The sequence below is a fragment of the Trachinotus anak genome, unplaced genomic scaffold (genome assembly GCF_046630095.1).
Source record: "Trachinotus anak isolate AG129_WGS33_773 ecotype Australia unplaced genomic scaffold, CSIRO_AGI_Tana_v1 ptg000006l, whole genome shotgun sequence".
Taxonomy (NCBI): Eukaryota; Metazoa; Chordata; class Actinopteri; order Carangiformes; family Carangidae; genus Trachinotus; species Trachinotus anak.
The window spans coordinates 515,234-538,233 of NW_027273857.1; the positions used below are offsets into that span (position 1 = coordinate 515,234).

At 43.2% G+C, this 23,000-nt stretch overlaps 2 protein-coding genes and 1 long non-coding RNA gene across 5 annotated transcripts; all 3 read right to left on the reverse strand.

Moving 5' to 3' along the window:
* Nucleotides 1-54: 54 nt before the first annotated feature.
* On the reverse strand, nucleotides 55-15,649 carry mlpha (melanophilin a). 3 transcript variants are annotated; one of them, XM_071479504.1, is made up of 16 exons: nucleotides 12,414-15,649; nucleotides 10,986-11,099; nucleotides 8,392-8,613; nucleotides 8,000-8,112; nucleotides 7,630-7,674; nucleotides 7,363-7,421; nucleotides 7,199-7,288; nucleotides 6,639-6,738; nucleotides 6,230-6,423; nucleotides 5,957-6,037; nucleotides 5,652-5,876; nucleotides 4,034-4,204; nucleotides 3,230-3,391; nucleotides 2,452-2,508; nucleotides 1,827-1,872; nucleotides 55-1,548 (listed from the first exon to the last, which is right to left on the reverse strand). In XM_071479504.1, the coding sequence occupies exons 2-16, from the start codon at nucleotides 11,093-11,095 to the stop codon at nucleotides 1,514-1,516; spliced, it is 1,710 nt and encodes a 569-aa protein (XP_071335605.1). In that variant the 5' UTR covers nucleotides 11,096-11,099; nucleotides 12,414-15,649; the 3' UTR covers nucleotides 55-1,513. The 3 variants fall into 3 exon arrangements, with proteins under 3 accessions (XP_071335605.1, XP_071335604.1, XP_071335606.1); XM_071479503.1 differs by having other exon boundaries at nucleotides 6,639-6,741; nucleotides 12,414-15,648; XM_071479505.1 differs by lacking the exon at nucleotides 4,034-4,204 and having other exon boundaries at nucleotides 6,639-6,741; nucleotides 12,414-15,643.
* Nucleotides 15,650-16,404: 755 nt separating this feature from the next.
* Nucleotides 16,405-18,156, reverse strand: trim63a (tripartite motif containing 63a). Its single transcript, XM_071479519.1, has one exon. The coding sequence runs from the start codon at nucleotides 18,010-18,012 to the stop codon at nucleotides 17,002-17,004; it is 1,011 nt and encodes a 336-aa protein (XP_071335620.1). The 5' UTR covers nucleotides 18,013-18,156; the 3' UTR covers nucleotides 16,405-17,001.
* Nucleotides 18,157-20,051: 1,895 nt separating this feature from the next.
* Nucleotides 20,052-22,805, reverse strand: LOC139622322 (uncharacterized). The gene is made up of 3 exons (XR_011691205.1): nucleotides 22,593-22,805; nucleotides 21,931-22,033; nucleotides 20,052-20,187 (listed from the first exon to the last, which is right to left on the reverse strand). It is a non-coding gene; the product is annotated as an uncharacterized lncRNA (long non-coding RNA).
* Nucleotides 22,806-23,000: the final 195 nt, after the last annotated feature.

Here is a 23,000-nt window from a genome sequence, read left to right on the forward strand (position 1 = left end):
TAACAGCTGTTCACCAAACAACTCCAGTGTTGAGTCTTGCTTCTATTTATATCATTTGTTTTCTTCCATTGAACTTAGCATGCTAAAAAGCTAGCTCCAGGGTTAGGGCTCAGATTTTTGATTGGTTTTTTTTTTCTTTTTTTAAAAAATGTTGTTTATGAGGTGATATTATGTGAGATTAAAAGTTTTATTTTTTTTACATTTATTATTTTTCATAATCATTTTACTGTACCGTATTTTCCGCACTATAGGGCGCACTGGATTATAAGGCGCACTGTCAATGAATGGTCTATTTTCGAACTGTTTTCATATATAAAGCGCACCGGACTATAAGGCGCATTAAGCGAAACAAACCAGTCAGATAAGTCAGTCAAACTGTATTAAACGCGTTCACAATAACTCTCAACATTGTTCAAACGTTAATGAGCGTATTCACAATAACTCCCAACCTTGTTCAGTTGTAACACGTAAAAAAACACAGTCTGATACCGCTAAATCAAACGTTAGCGTATTCACAATAACTCCTTATAGGTCCTTATACACGCACTGTAATATTATGGTGAAGCACAGTATGTATTACTCCGCGACGCTCCTGACTACGGTAGCCGTGATGCTGCAAGCGGTGCGGCTTTGCAGTTTACCAAAGTCGTACTAGAACATTTTGACAGAGCGCCGTGAGCGCCGTGTACCACACACAATCACTTCAAGGTCAGTCAGCACAACCAGAATGAATCCATATATAAGGCGCTCCGGATTATAAGGCGCACTGTCGTTTTTTGAGAAAATTAAAGGCTTTTAAGTGCGCCTTATAGTCCGGAAAATACGGTACATACTTTTGCTCTTCTTTTATCAATTTTAAAATGAATAATTGTTTCTATTTTGAAAAAGTCCTTTTCTTTATTGTTTTTTGTTATGATTGTTTATGTGACAAATGAATTATATTAAATCTGTGACTCTTTAGTTTCAGTATTTCACATTTCATGACAGACTTTCAGAAAATATGTGTAACTGTGGAACATTTACTGAACTTTTGTAAATTCTTTCTCAAATGCTTTTAATGATGTTTCTGTTTCATAAATAACAAAAAGAATTACTATATTTTTGTAAAGTGAAGATGATTCAGTTTCTTTGAAACAGTGCAGAGAAACTCTTCTCTCTCTGGCTGAAAGCTGTAGAAAAGGGTAGTAAGATTACTTTTAATTCAGTTTTTCTTTTTAACAAATACAGAATGTGGAAATAAAATCTCTTAAATCTGTGAGCATGTGTTTCCATGTGTCCTGGGTTATTTTGTGTTTTGGCAAATTAAATCTGAAAACAGAGAAATAATGGATTTACATGTGGCGGCTGTCTGTTCGTCATGAATTAATATTCAAACTGATGATCTACAACACATTTCTGTTTGACTTTCTTCTTTCTTGTGCCACATTTTTCATTTTAGTTAGATTTGACCATAATATTTGCACTGTACTGTTTATCTGCAGGTGAAAGTTCTCAGGTTCTCTTGTTCTCAGGTTCAGTACATTGATTTCCACTGAGCTCCATTAGTTTCTATCAAGAAAAAGAACAAAATTAATCAAAGTGTTATAAATGGATGAAAATTGTATTAAAATACTTTTAACCTGTTTGTTTGATTAATCACATTAATCATAAAATTACTTCATGCATCATATGGATGAAAACTAGTTTTCACAGGTAAAGATGATACAAATTTTACCAAATATATCTTTTACATCTTAATATTTGGTTTTGTCGTCAGATAATAAATAATGACAAAAAAAGTCTAATTTTTCATTTGCAGATGGAAGAAAATTAAAATATTTCCTCACTGGTGAAATCCTGTGTCGACTTTTTCCTCTGATGAGATCCAGAAACCTGTTGGAGCAGAAACAAACTGTCCTGTGATCAGAGACTCAGGAAATGAAGAGAAACATCTTTTTATGATCATTCTCTTCTAATTATGATTTAACAAGCTTGTAAATTACAAGAGAATTTCCTGTACAAAATGTAGATTATATAAGATCCTTTTCTGTAGATTTTATTTATGACATAAAGTTCTCATGATGTTTGAAAAAACTCTTAATAATTTCATTGTATTAATGAAGTAAAGAAATTTTCTTATATCACAAAACAAATAAATCATAATGATAATAAAATAAATGTATAACTCAGATCTCACAATTTAAAGAACATTTTGTAATTATTATTATAAGAAGATAATATTTTAATATAAAACTCATAATTATAGAATAAATTGTAATTTCACAAAAAGATCTCATAAGATAATTTTCTTTTAAGGTAAAAATCTCTGATTGAAATAAGAACATTTTCATTATCACAAGACATTTTCTAATAATTGCTGATAGATTTCTTATGATAGTTTTACAATTACTGAATGACTTAAAAATGGAGGATTTATTTTGTAGATAAGAAAAACAATAACAACAAACTGACCTTCTTCTTGGAGCCTGCGGCGCTCAGAGCAGCAATCTTACTCTCAATGTCAGACACCTGCAGAGAAAATCAGACCTGCATCATTTTTTTTAATGTTTTGTCATAATTAGATCATAATCTGCCAAAAAGATCTCTGATCACTTTCTCACAAGATGATGAAGAAATCTCATGATGTCTGATTATTACAGCAGTTTGTAGTAATTATAAGATCTTTTCTCATCACTACAGGATGATTTTCTCATTACAGGATGTTTTTCTTATCACAGGATGATTTCTCATCATTACAAGATGATCTCATCATTACAGGATGTTTTTCTCATTCCAGGATGTTTTTCCTCATCATTGCAGGATGTTTCTCATCATGACAGGATGTTTTTTTCATCATTACAAGATGTTTTTCACATCACTACAAGATGTTTTTCTCATTACTACAGTGTTATTTTCATTGTTCAGTTTATCATAATCCGGAGGTAAAGATTAGAACAGTTTCTCCTGAGATACAGATCTCATTAATACAAAAATTTATAAACAGTTTTCTCATAATTAGTTTCAACCTTTTAATGATGAGATGAATCTCATGATGCTCAGTTCCTGATGCAGATGTCGTACCTCATCAGGAAACATCTTCCTCAAGACTCACTTGTCTCTCATTACAACCTTTTTTCATAATGTTCTCTCCAGTAAATTAAACTTTCATTGTGAGGACTGAGGTTCAGACTGCTTCATTTCCAACCAATCATCTCGTCCTGGACTCTGGTCCATGTGCGTGTGGACCCACCTCACTCTCAGCGCTCTGGACTCTGGCAGCGGTCAGTGCCACCACATCCTCCAGCTCCGACAGCTCAGAGTCCGTCGTCCCTCCAAAACGGTTCTTGGCACTCCGCTCGAGTTTCCGAAGCTTCGTCTCCAGTTCGTACGACTGACCGGCTGCGATGTACACCTGGACAGGTGACAGGACAAACACACCTGTGTCACCTGAGCGGGCTCCAACACACCTACAGAGCACTGATGATAACAGTGACAGGGCTGAGTATCACATGACAACATACTGGTTCAAGACCAGAATCCACTCAGTTCATCCAGGTCCCTGGTTCTGACCCGGGTTCGACTCGACTCGTCCTAAAACTAAGTCTTCTGTAATTATCATATTCAAGTTGTTTAATTACGCAGCTGTTGGACCTCGTCACAGTTTTCTCTTAAACATGAGGTCGTTTCCTTGTTAACAGATACAGACCCTGTGGTTGTGAGACAGGTAACGACAGATGTTCTTTATAAATTACTGAGCGATGTCTGATCACATTTCACCACATGGATCTCCCAACTGATCTTTAATAAAACATCATCAGTGTTTGATGTTCTCAGCTGGACTCACGAGAACCAGTACCAGTCAGTGTGCGACCCCGCCCTGAGTGGATCATATGGAGACAAAGCAGCTGGGGGGGTTCAAGCCAGTCCAGATATCTGTGTCATGCTGCAGATGAGGCAGGGGGTGGGTGGGTGGGGGGTGGGGGTGGCGGCTTAGCTTGACCTTCAGACAGAGAAGTTAGGGGGGAAAAGGCGTGCAGTCACGTTTGAAGCTTACATTTTCCTCAAGTTCCCTGAAAGCATCATCTGCTTGCTTTACATCAGTCCCTACTAAGTGGGACCTGTCGGTTGGCTCTGAGAGGCCGAACTCGACCAAAGCGGTTTCTGTGGCATTAATGGTTCTGAGGACCTCAGTGGTGAGGTCACAGAGGGCGGCGGCAGTCGATCTCTGAAAGCCATGTAGAGGGACAGATGTTAGCAGCTGGAAAACAACATCTGATCTGCAGCAGCGATGGCCGGGACGCCAGAGTCCAGGGTTTCAGTTCAGTTTGGTTCAATTTGGTTCAGTTCAGTTCAGTTCAGTTTAGTCTGGTACAGTTCTGTTCTGTTTGGTTCGATTCAGTTCACCGCATTTTAGTTCAGTTCAGTTTGGTTCAGTTCGATTCTGTTCAGGAGACCATGTTGAAGAACTGGGGTTTTCCAGTCGTTTACAAGAAACACAGAACCTCATGATCACTTCACTGTCAACAGGATTTTAAAATCTCCTTGTCTTTGTGAACAGATTCAGTGTTTACTTCTTTTTTTTTTTCTTTTTTTTTTGTTTTAAGTAATTTTTTGGCCTTTTAGTGCCTTTATTGGATAGGTCAGTGAGAGAGTGACAGGAAAGTCAGGGAGAGAGAGGGGATGACATGCAGCAAAGGGCCACTGGTCGGATTCGAACCCAGGGCCGCTGCCTTAATGGTACGCGCTCTACCAGGTGAGCCACCAAGGCGCCCCAATTCAGTGTTTACTTCAATGCCTCCTCACTAAAGTGTGTGACTGTACTGATCCACATTATGAACGTCTGTTTTTAACTTATCAATGAACAGACAAACACACAAGTGTGATGTCAGAAATGATGACATCATGAGTATATAATACTTATCTATATAAAGAGTGGGCAACATGTTGGATCCACTGAGAAGAGAGAGAACCACATATGAGAGTTATCTCACAGAAACCAGATCAATGTGAACAGCAATTAATTTAATGAACTGAGACTGAGGTAAACACCACTGAAGGTCCGGTCTCCGGTCTCTGGTCTCTGAGGTCCAGGCAGGAGCTGCTGACCTTCTGTCTGTTAGTCAGGAGGCCATCATGCAGTCTGTCTGTTTTAACATCTGTTCAACGTCACATCAGGACGTCCAACCAACATTAAGACAACAGAGGTAATGAAGAGTCCGTTATAGGAAGTGGATGATCTGGTCTCTGCCGGTTTTAATAGTCCATTCATTTTTATTTTTGACATTGTTTCTTTTAATTAGATCTGGTTATGATCAGATCTGTTATTGAGATTTAATCATTTCTGATAATTAGAGATGAAGGATAAAGTCTGTTCTTCTTTGGTGGAAACGATGTCTCTCCCTTAAATCTTGTATCAGAGGACATGAAAATGGTTTTAAAGATGAACTGGATTTGACCTTTTCTTTGGGGACAAGCTGAGCCATGCTGTGGATTCATCAGGAACGGGAACCTGGACCTTTACAGAACATTAACGAGGACTTTGTGTTTCAACTCAGGTCAAATGGTCTGATGTAAATATGAGTCTGAGACCCGGTCTGAGAAACACTGACCTGGTCTCAGGAACCTCCAGGTTCTGTAAAGCAGACCCATGACCAACTGATGGACCGTCCTACCTTCTGAGCCTCAGTGGGCATCTCGTCACTGGATGAGCTCAGGTCTTTGTCCTTCAGAGGGTCCACAGAGACCACCGGGCCGCCCCTCAGACCTTTACCCAGAGAGAAGGGCTTCTTTGCAGCCTCGTCGTCTGATGACAGGCCCTTATCACTCAGGTTTCCCGCCAGCTCGCTCAGCTTCCTCCTTAGCTTCTCCTCCTCATTCTGATTCACCGGAGTCGACTCCTGAAGGAGGCATACAGAAAACGTGACAGTGTTTCAGAATAAAATGTGATGTCATTTCTCTTTTAGTGATCCCACCTCACCTCGTCAGCGGGTGTCATCTTCTCCTCAAGGCGGCTCAGCAGACTCTCGATGGCCGACATGCGTTTGTTCAGCTCGTTTATCTGGGAAGTGAGGTCAGAAGGTCAGGTGATCATTCTCACGCTGATGTCACCAAGATTATAGATTAAGATGAAATGATCTGAAACAGTTTGATCTGGTCTCAGATGATTGCTCAGTGTGACACCATGTGACAGGAAATGACGCTAATGACTGGACAGTAACAAACTGACTGATTGGTGGTCATCTGCACTTACAGGCGGGGCTTGTCCGAGGTTCTCCTGGGAGGATGCTCTGCTGGGTCTGCGGCGGTGGGGGGGCTGTTGGTACATGGGGGGGTATCTCTGGTACTCCTCCTCATCGGATGTGTCGACGTACTGCTGCCGAGCAACTGACGAACTGATCTTAGACAGAGAGCGAGTCCGGACCATCCTGCTCTCGCCATAGTCATCTGATCACACACAGATAGACACGTACAGGTAGGTGCATACAGGTAGATACATACAGGTAGATACGTATGGGTAGATATGTTTGATGTCCCCGTCTAATATTTCCCATTCAGTATATCAAACAGTACAGTATACAGTATATTACCTGTACGTATAGTGTGTGCAGGTTCACTGTGTACAGGTACACTGTGTGCTGCCGTCCTGTACGTTGACTGACCTGGTCTCATGGCGTAGCGGTCCAGACTCTTCCTGCGGTTGGCACGGTGGTTATACGCGTCGTAGTCTATGTCGTTCCTGTAGCATCGGTCTTCCTGCAGCTGCTGCAACACACCAGGTGTTCACTGTTTACTCAGTCACAGGTGACACAATGTGAGTGAGTGGGTGTAAATTTAATCTGTATGTATAGAGGCCTGAAAGGGCCAAGTGGGGCCCCTGACCTCTTGGGCCCCTGGACCAGAGCCCCAGCCTAAAGTGACTGACTTTCATGACTACAAAGAAACACAACTACAGAGAAACGAAACAAAAACAGAAAGACTCAAAACTCAAAACACATGACCTACAGAGGGGGTGGGGGCCTTTTACCTGTGAACGCTCAGGGGCCCAGGGGCCTGTTGTCACATGATCCATCTGTGATAACGTGTCTCAGTCAATCGGACAGGAAGTGTATTTCTCCTGAGTGTTAAGGTTGAGTTGTGTTTCATTGTGGGTCAGAAGTCAGGTCAGGACATGTGTCAGGTGTGGGTGGGACTGGTCATGTCAGATAGGTGTGTGGTTTACCTGGACAGATGGTCGTCGGGAGTGAGGGAAATATTCCTCTGAGTCAAAGTCCATGGGATGAACTGACAGTAGACGTTTACTCTTCCTCATCTGAAAGTGATGTAGATGAAGTTAAACCTGCTTCACAGCCACAGTTGAAGTTTCACACATGTTTATATTTTTACCACTTTGTAGCGCTGAGCCTCGGCCTCGCCATGGTCATCCTCGTTACCATTGTACATGTCTGCAGGTGAAACACAAAACACTGTCATCTCGGCAACCATCACACCTGGACAGCAGTAGGTCTGGACTCAGTCAGATGACAAACTGACGTCAACTGATGACAAACTGGACAAACTGAACAAACTGACGACAAACTGAACAAACTGACGACAAACTGATGACAAACCACTGATTTAGTTGTGTGGGTTGTTGTTTTGTTGTTGACTCACAGTTGCGGACGTCCGGCATACTCTGAGTGTCGTCATCACGACCACCTGATCAAACACAGACATGTTCATCATCAATGATGTCATCATTTCTGGGTCACAGCAGAAGTCGAACCTGTTTCACTGTGTGGATGTCCTTCAACAAGTTTATCATTCGCCTGGAGGTCACATCGATTCATCATCACTGAGGTCGTCTGCTCCAACTGTCATAAATAACATCTGCAGATAACACGTGAGTCCTACAGTTGAGTCCCACAGCTAAGTCCTACAGGTGAGTCCTACATTTGAGTCCCATAGCTGAGTCCCACAGCTGAGTCCTACAGCTGAGTTCTACAGCTGAGTCCTACAGGTAACAGGTGTGATGATGACTCACCGTCCCCGTTCAGCCTCTTGTACAGTGACCTCATGACTTTGGCACTGCCGAAGCGTTTGAATCGGTTCCTGACGTTGTCATGGTACCAACCCAGAGTCCCCATCTTCAACACTCTGCAGATACACAACAATGCAACAACACAACACAACGTGTTAATAAGACACACACACTTTCACATGTTTCAGAGCACTTTAATAAACACAGGCGTGTGTTCTGCTCCAAGGTTCTTCATGTCAGTGTGGGTTCCTGTTTTTAGCTCCATGCTAACACGTTCGTCAACAGTCTGTGGACTCTAGTGAGTCACTGTGACCAGAAAGATCTAAACTCATGAAATAATGTGGTGAATAACACCTCTGAGACAGATACACCTGTCCTACCTGACGCAGTCTCACCTGGTCATGCGACAGTTGTCACACACCCAGCCATGCTCCTTCTTGTTGTAGCGGCTGCAGGACTTGCAGGTGTACATGTGACAGTCCAGACACTGGCGTTTGCTGTTGACCAGGAACTTGAAGGGCTGCAGGCAGCGGATACACAGCGAGTCGGACACTTTGCTCTGAGAGCCCAGCAGCTCACGCTTCGTGTCCTCCTTCTCGATCTTATCCTTCAACTCACTGAAAAACCAGAGGACAGGGTCATGATGGAGTCCAGGTTCCTCTGGAGAACAAGACTTGTAGGTTTTGGTCTGATTTGGGGGGAAATCTTATGGACTACTTCAAATGGCTCTGAGCAAACACATGAACCCAAGACTTCATAATCAAAACCAGGAAATGTGCTGCAATGCCTGGTGGCACAGAGACTTTCAGACATTATCCAGATGAACAATGATAAAAGACAACAAACCAGTGACAGGTTACTAGAACTAACCTAACCCTACTCAGCTGTGTGGTACACTAACCACAGAGAAATGGACCAGACTGAAACCTCTTCATGTCAGCAGCATCCTGTCTGGTCTCATGATTTTGTGCTGTCTGTCTTTCCTGTGCTGAAAGTCTCTCTCCTCCATCTTGCTGCTCTGTCTGGATATCTTCACCTTTCTCCTTCCTGTCTGAACAAGTTTTAGGATTATTCTTCTGAACTGGCGCTGAACTGATCAAATCTGCAGAATAGAGGAAAAATATCTAAAATCTCTTCTATGTTAATCTTCAACATATTTAACGTTAACTGACACTGACACAGTGACACTGAACAAACATTATACTACTACATTCACAGCTACACTGCTAACTAACAAGCTAACTCCCCGCTCCGGTCACTGCCTCACCGCTCCGCTTGAAGCTCCAGTCTCTGTCAACAGGACACGGTCACACCCACAAAAATGACAGAAACCATAGATACAACAGCTGGAAGTCAAGGTGGCTTCAGAGACAATACCTGCTGCCTCCACCAGAGGGGAGTACATTACATGATGAATGAAACAGGCATCACATACTTTATGGGACAGAAAGCTGTTCTAAGATCAGATGTAAGGAGAGAGATAAGTTCAGTATCGTTTTAATCAATGTCTGTTTTTAGCTTGAACTGGACAAACACTGCTGGTCTTGTCCCAACACTGCAACAAACTAAACACCAGAGTTTGATCCACTGGGTTAAATATGGAGGGAAATCGGCTTTATGGTAGATGAATGTTAGACACACACACACACACACACACACACACACACACAGCTCAGGAAAGTCCAGACCAGATAAAGTTTTTCATTCTCTGATTTTTGTGTCAGAAACTTGACTGAAGGGTCATGACTCTACAGACTCACTGAAAATATCATCACTGAGGTTTTTGACAGCAGGTGACCAGGTCTGGCTGTGACCCAGTGACCCTAATAAACCAGCAGCAGATGAACAGTGTGTTCTTCATGTGACACTATCATTAAAGTGAACGTCCACCTCGAGGAAGCTCAGTCTGAAAACACTCAGAGACTCTCTTGTTATTCACATCACTGTTACACAATCACACTGCTGCAGGCGCACACAAACTCACACAGCTCTCACTAAACTTTATTAAACTTGTCAGACCTGCCTCTGAAACATCAAAGTCACTTAATTCTGCTTCAGACATGGCCTGATACACACTCCGGATATTCTGGGATCCTGAATTAAATTTAATGTTAATGTGGGACGAAGCTCAAAAAATGTGTGGTGGGTGAAAGCTCAGGACGAATCTGAATGAAAAACATGTAGTTTTCTTCTTGAGATGAATTATTCTGTCCAAAGAAACAGTTTAGACAGTTTCATGACTCATTCTTTTTTATTTCATGATGGAAATGTGTGACTCTGTGTAAACACTGCATCAAAATACTAATGAGATTAAAACGAATTCAATAAAAATGTGGAATTTGATCAGTCGGACTCAGAACAAGTTGAAATGTGTTTTTTTCCTGTAAAAATGCAATTTCCATGGTGATAATCAGATTATCACAGCAGCTTCCAGCACTCACAGAGGAGCCATTCATTCATTCATTCATTCATTCATTCATTCATTACTCAGAGTGAGGACAGAGGCAGCATCTTGTTCACCAGTCACATTGTGATAGATCGTCTGTGGTCATCTTCTTTCAGAGTGTGGAGGATATTTCTGTAGGTACATGTTCCTGATGTTTAGTATTTAAACCCAGACTATCTCCAGCTGTGTGTCTGCCCCCAGGGCTGAAGGGAGTTAGAGTCTTTAGTAGAAACACAGGGAGTCTTTGTGAGCTTCCTGTTTTCTGCTGCAGACTCATCCGTGTGACTGAGCCGTGATCGACTGCAACAACGACGTCTTTCACACTCGCATTCCTCCAAACTTCACATGAACCAGAAGATTTCACACAGTCACACAGCTGAGACTCAGGAAGCACAGGGAACCTGCACAGGTGAGCTGAAGACACACCTCACATCAAGTCACATGATTCAGACCCAGAGAAAAGACAAACATAAATAAATAAAAATACAGACAGAAGGATGGAGGGATGGAGGGATGAATGAATAGATGAATAGATGTACATACCCGAGTCTTTCCTCCTCTTTCTTACGGAGGTTGAAATCTCGTTGAATAACCTCCCAGACGTGTTTGGCCTCTTCATCCGTCAGACGTGACAGATCCAGTTTACGCTCCATGACGCTGAAATAACCGCAAAAACAGTCAAGTTCAAACAGTGAGAACTTCTTCTCTGAGTCATGAGAGAGCCACCATCACCATCACCGTCATCATCATCATCACCATCATCATCATGACATCAATGTTCATTGTCATGAATTGTGGGGGTCCTCAGGGCTCTGCTGCTGCTCCTTTGTTGTTTCAAACTGAACTATGATCAAAAGTATAAATATCTGAAGATCGAAGAAGTTGAAAAAAGTTTAAATTTTCTCAGGGAAAAGGTAACAAGGAAAAAAAACTACAATAAAAACTTTGGCTTTAAGGAAAAATGTTTTAAGATAAATCAGAAAAAGCCATATTTGAGAAATATGTCACTTGTCCACGATGATGTCATCTGTGTGTAGGTGACATCATAGTGATGTCATCAGTCTACAAATGTCTACCATCCACCTAAGTCCCTTTACCAGCAGGAGGCTCTGATGACAGACACTATCCAGAGGCTTTATGGGACAGCAGGACCCAGTAATTTTGGATTTAGAGTCAGAACATTTGAGCTGCAGGGAATAAAAGTGACCTCAGAAAGGACAGTTCTCTGAGCGAGGCTCTGTCTCTCTGTCGTCTACCTCAGGGTTTTAAAGCTCTAAAGCGACATCATCCACCTCAGTCCAGGAGAGGAAACATGTATTTGACTCATTATTTGAGTCCTGAGGAATTAAAAAGAGTCGATGATCTCGTCTGAACAGGAGAACAACTTTGATCTCCTGAGAACCTCACGTCCACTTCGTCACTGTTTAAGTGTTAATGTGTGTTAATGTGTGTTAATGTGATGTTAATGTGTTGTTATGTAGTGTTAATAATTTGTCATGTCCAGTCATGTCAAGCTGTTGAACAGACACACAGACACAGTCACTTCAAAGTCTCATTAAACTGAACATCAGAATAAAAACTGAATTCAGACTAAAAACCTGAGCTGTGCTGATCTAAGATAAAATTGGTGACAGTTGCAGTGATGTTGCAGTGATGTGAGTTGCTAGTTGCTCAGTCAGTTGCAGTTGGTCACCACACCCTGATGATGGTCCTAACTCTTTTTTCTTTAAACTCACAGACATCACACCAATGTCCACAGTTAAAGTCAGATACCCGTTGACTCACTTCTTCATTTACATTTCACAGATTAAACAATTACATCAAATATTAAATCAATAAAAGTAATGAGTTAAATTTGAGTAGCGTTAATAATGAAAGACAAACAGACAGAATCCCATTAACTTACAGTAAACTTCAAACTGAGGAATAAAAAGAATCAATCAGATTAAAGAGCAGAGAAAGTGAACTGACCGTGATTCTTCTTCAAGCTCAAGTGATGAGACGTCTGAGTTTCAGCTCAGAGAATCAGCTGATCACATGACGAGCGTCCTCCTGACAACACAGACAACAACACGCTGCTGCAGGACACAGCACAACACAATACACACCAACACACACTGTGTGTCACACCAGTAAAGACAAGTCTGACTTCAACAGAGCAAAGCTGAGACGACAACAAGCAGATACACAAGAAAAATTAAAGTAACAGAGTCCTGTCCACAGAGTCCTGAGTCCTGTCCACAGAGTCCTGTCCATGGAGTCCGGTCAGCTGAGTCCTGTCCAAAGAGTCCTGAGTCCTGTCCACAAAGTCCCATCCACAGAGTCCTGTCCACAGAGTCCTGAGTCCTGTCCACAGAGTCCTGTCCACAGAGTCCTGTCCATGGAGTCCTGTCCATGGAGTCCGGTCAGCTGAGTCCTGTCCACAGAGTCCTGTCCACAGAGTCCTGTCCATGGAGTCCTGTCCATGGAGTCCGGTCAGCTGAGTCCTGTCCAAAGAGTCCTGAGTCCTGTCCACAAAGTCCCATCCACAGAGTCCTGTCCACAGAGTCCTGTCCACAGAGTCCTGTCCACAGAGTCCTGAGTCCTGTCCATGTAACCTAATGTAACCTAAAGTGATCTAATGTGATCATCATGATCTACTGTGATCTAATGTGTTCGACTGTGATCTAAAGCGATCCAGTCTGATCATGTTTTAGATGTAACAGATGTGTGTGTTGTGCCCTCTGCTGGTCAGACACCTCCCTGCAATTTACATCAACACTGACTCTGAGGATGATGATGTCAGTCTGAGTTGTGTGGCGTGTGAGACTGTGTAGTATGACTCTAACTCAGACATGTAACTAACAATGTGTTCAGAAACACGACAACAGACAAACACTTCAGAGATGTTAATGTTTGTCTACTTTGAGCTTTTTCATGACGTTCACCAACATGTGTTTTTGTTGTGTTTATCTGTGTGTTAGGATTAAGTTGTGTTGCTGGACAGTGTGTGACCCACTTCATGTCCAGCTGGTTTTCTAATCTCTGTTATCAGTCACTTCTATTTTAGACATGAAGCCTCACACACAGACACACACAGACTCACACACAGACTCTCACAGACTCGCACTCACACACACAGACTCACACACAGACTCACACACTCACACACAGACTAATCCTTACACACACAGACTCTCACAGACTCGCACACAGACTGACACACTTCGACTCACACTGACACACACAGACTCATACTGACACACACAGACTCTCACAGACTCACACGCAGACTCACACACAGACTCACACTGACACACACACAGATTCACACACAGACTCACACAGACTCACACTGACACAGACTCACACTGACACACACACACACTTACACACACAGACTCACACACAGACTCTCACACAGACTCTCACACAGACTCGCACTCACACACACAGACTCACACACAGACTCACACACTCACACACAGACTAATCCTTGCACACACAGACTCTCACAGACTCGCACACAGACTGACACACTTCGACTCACACTGACACACACAGACTCATACTGACACACACACACAGACTCTCACAGACTCACACAGACTCACACTGACACAGACTCACACTGACACACACACACACTTACACACACAGACTCACACAGACTCACACTGACACACACAGACTCATACACAGACTCACACACAGACTCACACTGACACACACACACACACACACTTGTACTCCTATCTTTGTGAGGACACTCATTGACATAATGCATTCCCTAGCCCCTTACCCTAACCTTAACCATCACAACTGAGAGCCTAACCCTGACCCTGACCCTAACCTTAACCTAAACCTAATTCTAACCATAACTCTAAAACCAAGTCTTAACCCTCAAAATGTGATTTGAAGGTGTCTCAAAAAGTGAGGACCGGCCAAAATGTCCTCATTTTCCCAAAATGTCCTCACACACACACACACACAGACTCACGCAGACACAGACTCACTCTGACACACACAGACTCACACACGGTTTTGTTGCATGTGTTGTGTTCACTGCAGTGTAAGAAAAGAGCTGCTCCTTCACTTCACATAGGTCAACTCTAAGTCCTGACTTTTCATTTGAAAAATCTGTTGTGAGTAAAGCTGTTTCCTGTGTGTGTGTGTGTTGTGATTCATGAATAATCTGTGTGAGACACAACGACCAGCTGAAAACCAACTTCTTTTAACCAGACTCAGTCTACAGCTGGAGGCCGTTACGTTCACTTACACCGTGTAATAACCAGTTTCTCGCAGCTCATCCCCAGATCAGACCGATTCACTGTCAGCGTCGTCTGATCAGTCACATGAAAACACTTCAGTCAGTCAAATAAATAACTGGCCACACTGTTTACATCATAGTTTTACTGTTGTGTTCATATTCAACACTTCCACAGACACACTGAGAGTCAACGTGATCCTCTGAGTCTCGTGCACATCCTGTCGCCATCTGTAAGCTCATGCACGTTTGTCAGTATGTGAACATACCAGGCAGGGTGGGGGGGTTCACCAGTATTTATATGTCTGAAACATGAGACTCAGAGCAACCAGGAGCAGATTTAACTGAAACCAGATCATAAAGGATGAGTTGAGACACACATGACAAACTACAACACAACATGATTCACAAACATCTACACAGTGAATAAGACACGACAACAAATCAGACCAAACAAAACACAACAAAACAAACTGACCACACATAAGACAAAACGAAACAACTGACACCCAACACACAAGACATGACAGGAAGAAATGAGACAGAAGTAAAATGTCTGTGAATTTATATTTCCTCATCATGACAGAAAAGATCAGGAGACAAACCACGACAACAGATGAGACACATGAAAAAACTGAACACAATCTGGACTGGTGTTCACAGTTCTGGTCCTCACACCAGCGTCAGTGGATCTGGACTCTGTCAGTCTGCAGTTTCATCAGTCCGCTGTTGAGGAGGTCATTGAGGTCGAGCTCACCACCATCATCCAGTTTCTTCCTTTGTCACAGTCTAATTAAAGACTGTGAACCAGATTCTGTCTGGATCTGCTTCCTGGTCCAACCTGAGTGCAGGATCTCAGTCACACTTTGTTTCTTTGTCTGAGATAATCCAGATGAAGGAGTCAGGATTGTTTATGATGATCACACGATCAGCTGACTTTACCATGTGACTGACCCTCGAGTGAGTGGTGGTGGAGCTATTTCAGAGGTGATGAATGAAACACATATAATATAATATAATATAATATAATATAATATAATATAATATAATATAATATAATATAATATAATATAATATAATATAATATAATATAATATAATATAATATAATATAATATAATATAAAAACGTGTGACTCTGTGAATATCAGCGGTGTCATCAGAATGAAGGAGGCATCTCTGTCGTTTATCTGTGACTCCTCATCCTCTTATCACTCAGTGAGTGTGACGTGATGTGATTCAGGTCGACCTCCTCACATCCACCAACAGTCCAGACAACAGCCCCTGTCTGTTTCCCATCATGCCTCAGTCCAGCTGGGTCACTCTCTGAAACACGACCCCCTCATCGCATCTATTCCTGTCCTCTCACCGCTCTGTATTAATAGCCTCCATTTACACCCACAGACGACTAAACAAGGCCAGGAGGTGTTCACTGTCCCTGGTAAATATAGGAAAACATGTGCACTGCTAAATACAGGCTCTGTGTGAAGCTGGGAGAGTCCCTGAGAACCAAAATAAAACTTCATTCACACCCTCAAAGACTTTTCAAAGTTACAGCATCAGAGTCTGAGTCAAGAGTTTCAGTCACACAAAGACACACAACATCTAGTTGTTGTTTCTTTACCTTTCTACCTTTTTTTTATGATAATTTATTGTCTGCTTTGTTTGGTCATGTTCAGTGTAAGGCCGGACCATTCCTGAGAAATGACAACACAGGGTTAACAACCAAACAAAACTTTATTCACACCTTTTCAAAAGACAGTTCGAAGTTACAGCAGAGTCTGAAACCAGGCGCAGTTCAAGTTTTCATTTTCACACAGCGACAAAATGATATATAAACTCTGTGGTCCAGACTTTGTCCAGACTCCAGTGACGAGAAAAACATTCAGAATAGAAAAGTAGAAAAAGTCAAATACAAAATGTTTCATTTTGTAAGAGTAAAAAACTTTCTGAAAAGATTGCACGACTCCGTTTCTTCTTCCTGAAGTTTGTTAAAGCAGCAGCAGCTTCCTCCGACCAGAGGTAGTCCAATCAAAGTCCTCTCTTACTGTTGTTGCTCTCTGTCAGCCTCCTGGTTTTCCTCCCAGTAAAACAAATATTTCATACTGGACTGAGTCGTTGCTCCTGGTGTTTTTACTCTCTGTCGGGGTTTTGGTCTTCCGCTGGTCAGGACAAGTCCAATAAAGGTCCTTTCTTACTGCTTTTACTCTCGATCACGCTCATGGCCTTCCAGACAGTGTTGGAAGAAGACCAGGACGCTGAGTGAGAGCAAATGCACACAGAAACTGATTTCTTAAAGTCTTTCCTTACTGTTTTCACTCCTGGTCTTCTTCCACATCATCCTGTCTGAAGTCCATGCGGGCGAGCAGGGCCTCCACCTCCTCCGTGTCCAGGCTCAGGTGATCCATGCTCTCGTAGCCCGGCTCGGGCCTCTGCAGCTGGGCCGCCCTGGCCGCCTGCTGGGCCTCCTCCTGCAGCTGTTTGGCGGTGAGGAGGAACTCTGCGACGCCGCTGCGCTGCATGCTCTGCTGCAGCTTCTCCTGCAGTTGGTTGCTGAGCTGCAGCTGCTGCTTGTACCGTTCGGCCAGCGCCCGGAGCGTGGACAGTTTGTCCCGCTCCTCCTGGCTGATGTGCTCCAGCAGCTGACCCTTCCTCTCTTCCAAGATGGCATACAGTAGGTCGAAGCTCTCGCTCAGCCGCCTCCTCTGCAGTTCCCCGTTGTCCTGAATCAGCTTGCAGGTGTCATCCATCTGCGACATGACGACCTGGACGTAGCTGTTTCCTGCAGCCAGCAGCTCCACGGCGGCTCGCAGCTCGCTCTTCTGACTCTGATAGATGGCATGCAGCGGTGACACCTCACAATCTTTGTGCTGACCAAACACCTTGCACATGGAGCAAGTGGGTGTTTGGCAGGTGACGCAGTAGATGTTGATGCGTTCGTCCTCGTGCTCCTTACATTTGGGCTCCTTGGTGTTTTTGTCCTTAAGGGGCGGGTCTTCGCTGTTGCCCTCCCGGCTCTCCTGCTGCTGCTTGTAGATGTCAATGATGTTCTCCACCAGCAGGTTCCTCTGCAGCCCGTACACGCCGTGCCGGTCCAGGACCACCTCGAAGCGGCAGGTGGGGCAGCGGAAGGTCCCCCCTGAGAAGTGGTAGGGGTTCCTGGACTCATAGAGGTCGTTGGCGCAGCCGCGGCACAGGTTGTGTTGGCAGGGCAGGATCACCACGGGCTTGGTGAACATGTCGAGGCAGATGGGACAGCTCAGTTGCTTCTCCAGACTCTCCATGGCGCTAACTGGACGCACCACTTGACCTGTCTGGATGTCCATCTTCACTCTCTTTAACTGTCTGTGTCTGTGGTTCCTTTCAATCTGCCACCGTCTGATGCCCCCAGCCTTTATAGAGGGGAGACTCGACTCCCACCCCCACCCCCCACCGGCTGTTTGTCAAACTGGTTCAGAGAAAATAGACTCCCAGCAGCCCCTCCTGCTGCTGCATATGCCTTACTGAGGATCAGACTGCCCCACCCCCCACCCAACAGCGCCTGGCCTTTTCTGTCAGAACAAACACACCCCCCCGTCAGACTGCAGACTTCCAACAACCAAAACAACAACATGTTGCACACACAGATGTTGTTGTGACATCACAACCTTCTAACCTTTTTTTTTCATCCATGAACATCTGTATTGATCACATGATTAGGTTTTTATCTCTGTTGAAAGGGTCATCATCATCATCATCAACACACAGACTCTGTTTGTTCTGTGTGTTCTGACTCTGCAGAACATAGAGCAACAGACAAAAACAGAACATGAAGTTACATCATCATTTGATGTGACGCTGACTCACCTATCAGTTACCTCAGGTGAACACTGAGGACAAACAAACATTCATGTTGTCTGTTGATTTCAGCGATTCACACACAGTGTCACAGCTGAGCTGGGTGTCAGCTCGACCTTTGAACCTAAATGTTTTAATGTGTGTGTGTTACACAACAGTGTGTGCAGTCAACAGTCATGTGTTGGTGGGACAGCAGCTTGTGTAACAACTTCATGGAAAACTGGAGAGAGTCTCCTCAACGACAACAGAGCAACAAGTTTAACAACAACAGAGCGACAAGTTCAGCAACAAGTTTAACAACAAGTTTAACAACAACAAAGCAACAAGTTCAGCAACAAGTTTAACAACAACAGAGCGACAAGTTCAGCAACAAGTTTAACAACAACAGAGCGACAAGTTCAGCAACAAGTTTAACAACAAGTTCACAACAACAGAGCGACAAGTTCAGCAACAAGTTTAACAAGTTTAACAACAACAGAGCGACAAGTTCAGCAACAAGTTTAACAAGTTCACAACAACAGAGCGACAAGTTCAGCAACAACTTTAACAAGTTTAACAACAACAGAGCGACAAGTTCAGCAACAAGTTTAACAAGTTTAACAACAACAAAGCAACAAGTTCAGCAACAAGTTTAACAAGTTTAACAACAACAGAGCGACAAGTTCAGCAACAACTTTAACAACAAGTTCACAACAACAGAGCGACAAGTTCAACAACAACTTCAACAACAACAGAGCAACAAGTTCAGCAACAAGTTTAACAACAAGTTCACAACAACAGAGCGACAAGTTCAGCAACAAGTTTAACAACAACAGAGCGACAAGTTCAGCAACAAGTTTAACAACAACAGAGCGACAAGTTCAGCAACAAGTTTAACAACAACAGAGCGACAAGTTCAGCAACAACTTTAACAACAAGTTCACAACAACAGAGCGACAAGTTCAACAACAACTTCAACAACAACAGAGCGACAAGTTCAGCAACAAGTTTAACAACAACAGAGCGACATGAACCTGAACCTGGTTCTGCTCTGGACCAGCGCAGCAGAGATAAATTCACTCTTTTTTCAGTGCAGTTTAGTTCACAGCCTCAGTAACACGTGTTCACACAGAAACATGAAGAAACACGACAGAGCTCATCTGGACCCTCAGCCCCCTCCACCCTCCACCCCCATCCCACCCTCACGCATCACACACCAGGGGATTCTGGGAACTTTTTACTGGGCAGCTGGAGGCAGCACAGTGTGTTGTTAATGTGAACACAGCACATGGATTTTTATATGCATCAATATTCTACTCTAATTAGCTTAAACATAAATGAATGGGCGACACACACACATGCACACACACTGTCTGAACCTGTGTCTGAACCTAACACTGTCCTGATCACCTGGTTGACATCATCAGGTGACAGGTTTGGAGTTCAGCATCAGTTACCATGGTGATTTACTCTGGGAACAAGTGAACCACCATTGTAGGACTGAAAACCAGAGTTAAACCTGAAGTTACCTGGATGACCTCAGATCCTGGTTCAGTCGAGACCTCTGGAGACTGACACCATCCTGCCTCAGGGCAGATGGTTCATCCAGCTGTTTCAGTTCAATCCTGGCTCCTGGAAACATCTCTTGGATTCACTGGATCTTCTCCCTCAGTGACAGACCTGACCTGCATTAACAAACAGGATTGTGGTCTCTGTTCCTCATAGTTTTATCTGTCTAATGTACATCATCGGTGACATCACACTGAAGACTGAGGTAAATACTGAAAACACTGATAAACACACAGATAAACCGTTTCACCGTCACGATAACTGCTCCACTTCACAACTGTGATATTTAATAACAGGAAGTAAAGGCATTACCTTCAAATTGATTTCGCTAGCTCAATTTAATTTAAATCATTTGATTAAATCAGTTAAGAGTTAATTTTAGTTTAGATCAGTTCCCTCAGGAGAACAGTACCATATGAACTCAGTCTTTTCATCAGTGTAACGACTGAAGCTTCAACACATCATCTGATTCAGTGGATGAACCTCAGAACTGGACTCTCACCATCTGAAAATCAGACTTTCTTTCAGTGAAGTTCTGAATATATGATTATAACCAGAGGAAGAATCAGGAGTCCAGCCGACCAAATATCCAACACATTGTTTACTGCACTTGTCTAATTAATGCTAATTAGCACACTTCCCAGCATGCAGCACTCCCTCTCACTCCCGACAGCCTTCACTTTAACTAAGAAGCTCGTTCACGAGACACGACGGGACGCGCGCAAAGTGCTCGAGCACAGCGATGACGTCACCCAGAAAGAAAAGAACTTCCTCTGGTCTTTGGAGACGTTTCCTAACGTTAAAATCATGTGGCTGGAAAAACAGACCCACAGCTGAAAACTGCACAACACAGAGAGGAATGAGTGACGTGTTGACAGCTGGAGGTCTCCTAGCAACAGCCTCACAGCAGTGACCAATGGGGAGTCTTCGCTGAGCGGCAGTGCTGTATCCAGGTCACCGAGGACATCCATGATCCCGACCTGGAGTCTGTCGGTTTTTACGTTTTTACTCGGGTTTACTCGGCTTTCTTCGGTTTTTCGGATTTTGAGGCTGGTTCTCTGGATGGTCCTGTTTAATGAGGTACAAACTGCTGATAATCATAGCCATTGATCAATTATTCATCCTGACTTATTAGTGTCTGATGATTTCTTTTGTTCCTGAAATGTTGTGGTGGCACTTCACATGTCCGCTCTCTCATTTAATAATTATATGAAAATAATGATGCAATAATGTGACGAAATAACTCAGCTTCATTCTGTCTGTCTTCAAGTTTTTATTTATTAAAGCTGCAGATGATGGAGAGTTTATTATTTTGTTATTAAAGCTGCAGATGATGGAGAGTTTATTATTTTGTTATTAAAGCTGCAGATGATGGAGAGTTTATTATTTTGTTATTAAAGCTGCAGATGATGGAGAGTTTATTATTTTGTTATTAAAGCTGCAGATGATGGAGAGTTTATTATTTTGTTATTAAAGCTGCAGATGATGGAGAGTTTATTATTTTGTTATTAAAGCTGTAGATGATGGAGAGTTTATTATTTTGTTATTAAAGCTGCAGATGATGGAGAGTTTATTATTTTGTTATTAAAGCTGCAGATGATGGAGAGTTTATTATTTTGTTATTAAAGCTGTAGATGATGGAGAGTTTATTATTTTGTTATTAAAGCTGTAGATGATGGAGAGTTTATTATTTTGTTATTAAAGCTGTAGATGATGAGTTTATGTGGCACATGTAGTTGTAGCTGTTTAGAGTTTGTGTCGTTGCCTGGTAACCACACAGAAACCCTGGACTCTCTCAGACTATTAATGAGGTGAAGCTCGTTAACATTCAGAGAGGAGGTGGTGGTGAATTAACTCACATCAGTTTTGCTTTTTTGACAAACTCCTTCCTTCCTTGCTCCCTTCCTTCCTTGCCCCCTTTCTTCCTATCTGTTTGGTCAGCAGAGCTGGTTTCAACAGTAACTGTAAGTAAGGAAGAAGGGTAGGAAAGACAGAAGGAGGTTAGGTAGGAAGGAAGGACAAACAAAAGGAAGCTAGGTAGGTAGGTAGTGAGATAGGTAAGTAGTGAGGTAGGGAGGTAGGTAGTGAGGTAGGTAGGTAGGTAGTGAGATAGGTAGGTAGTGAGGCAGGCAGGTAGGTAGGTAGTGAGGTAGGTAGGTAGTGAGGTAGGTAGGTAGTGAGATAGGTAGGTAGTGAGGTAGGGAGGTAGGTAGGTAGTGAGGTAGGTAGGTAGTGAGATAGGTAGGTAGTGGGGTAGGCAGGTAGGTAGTGAGATAGGTAGGTAGTGAGATAGGTAGGTAGTGAGATAGGTAGGTAGTGGGGCAGGCAGGTAGGTGGTGAGGTAGGTAGGTAGTGAGGCAGGCAGGTAGGTAGGTAGTGAGGTAGGTAGGTAGTGAGATAGGTAGGTAGTGGGGTAGGCAGGTAGGTAGTGAGATAGGTAGGTAGTGAGATAGGTAGGTAGTGAGGTAGGTAGGTCGTGAGGTAGGGAGGTAGGCAGGTGAGCTCTCAGACAGGTTAATACCTGGTGTTGATGGTTGCTGTGCTGCCTCCTGCTGCTGTGTGATGGAGGTGTGTGTTGAGCTCAGCAGGTAAAGTCACTGTTAGTCTCCGCCCCCTCAGAGCTGATGTGAGGAAATAAATGGCAGAGATTTGTGGTCTTCATCACCTCATCATCATCATCAGCTGCTGTTCTCTTTCAATTCAAATGATCAATACTGATAATAATTATTATTGATTTATCGTACAGTGAGAGTATGGTCGAAAGCTCCAGAAGAAAAGATAGTAAGTGGACCTTTGAGCTGCCCCCCCACCAAGGTGTGACCTGTGTAATCCAGTATGAAGTCCTGGACAAAGTGGACCCTGGTGGTCCTGCTGGCCTGGATTGTCCTCTTCCTGTCCCTGCTGTGCCACATCCTGGACCTCGGACCAA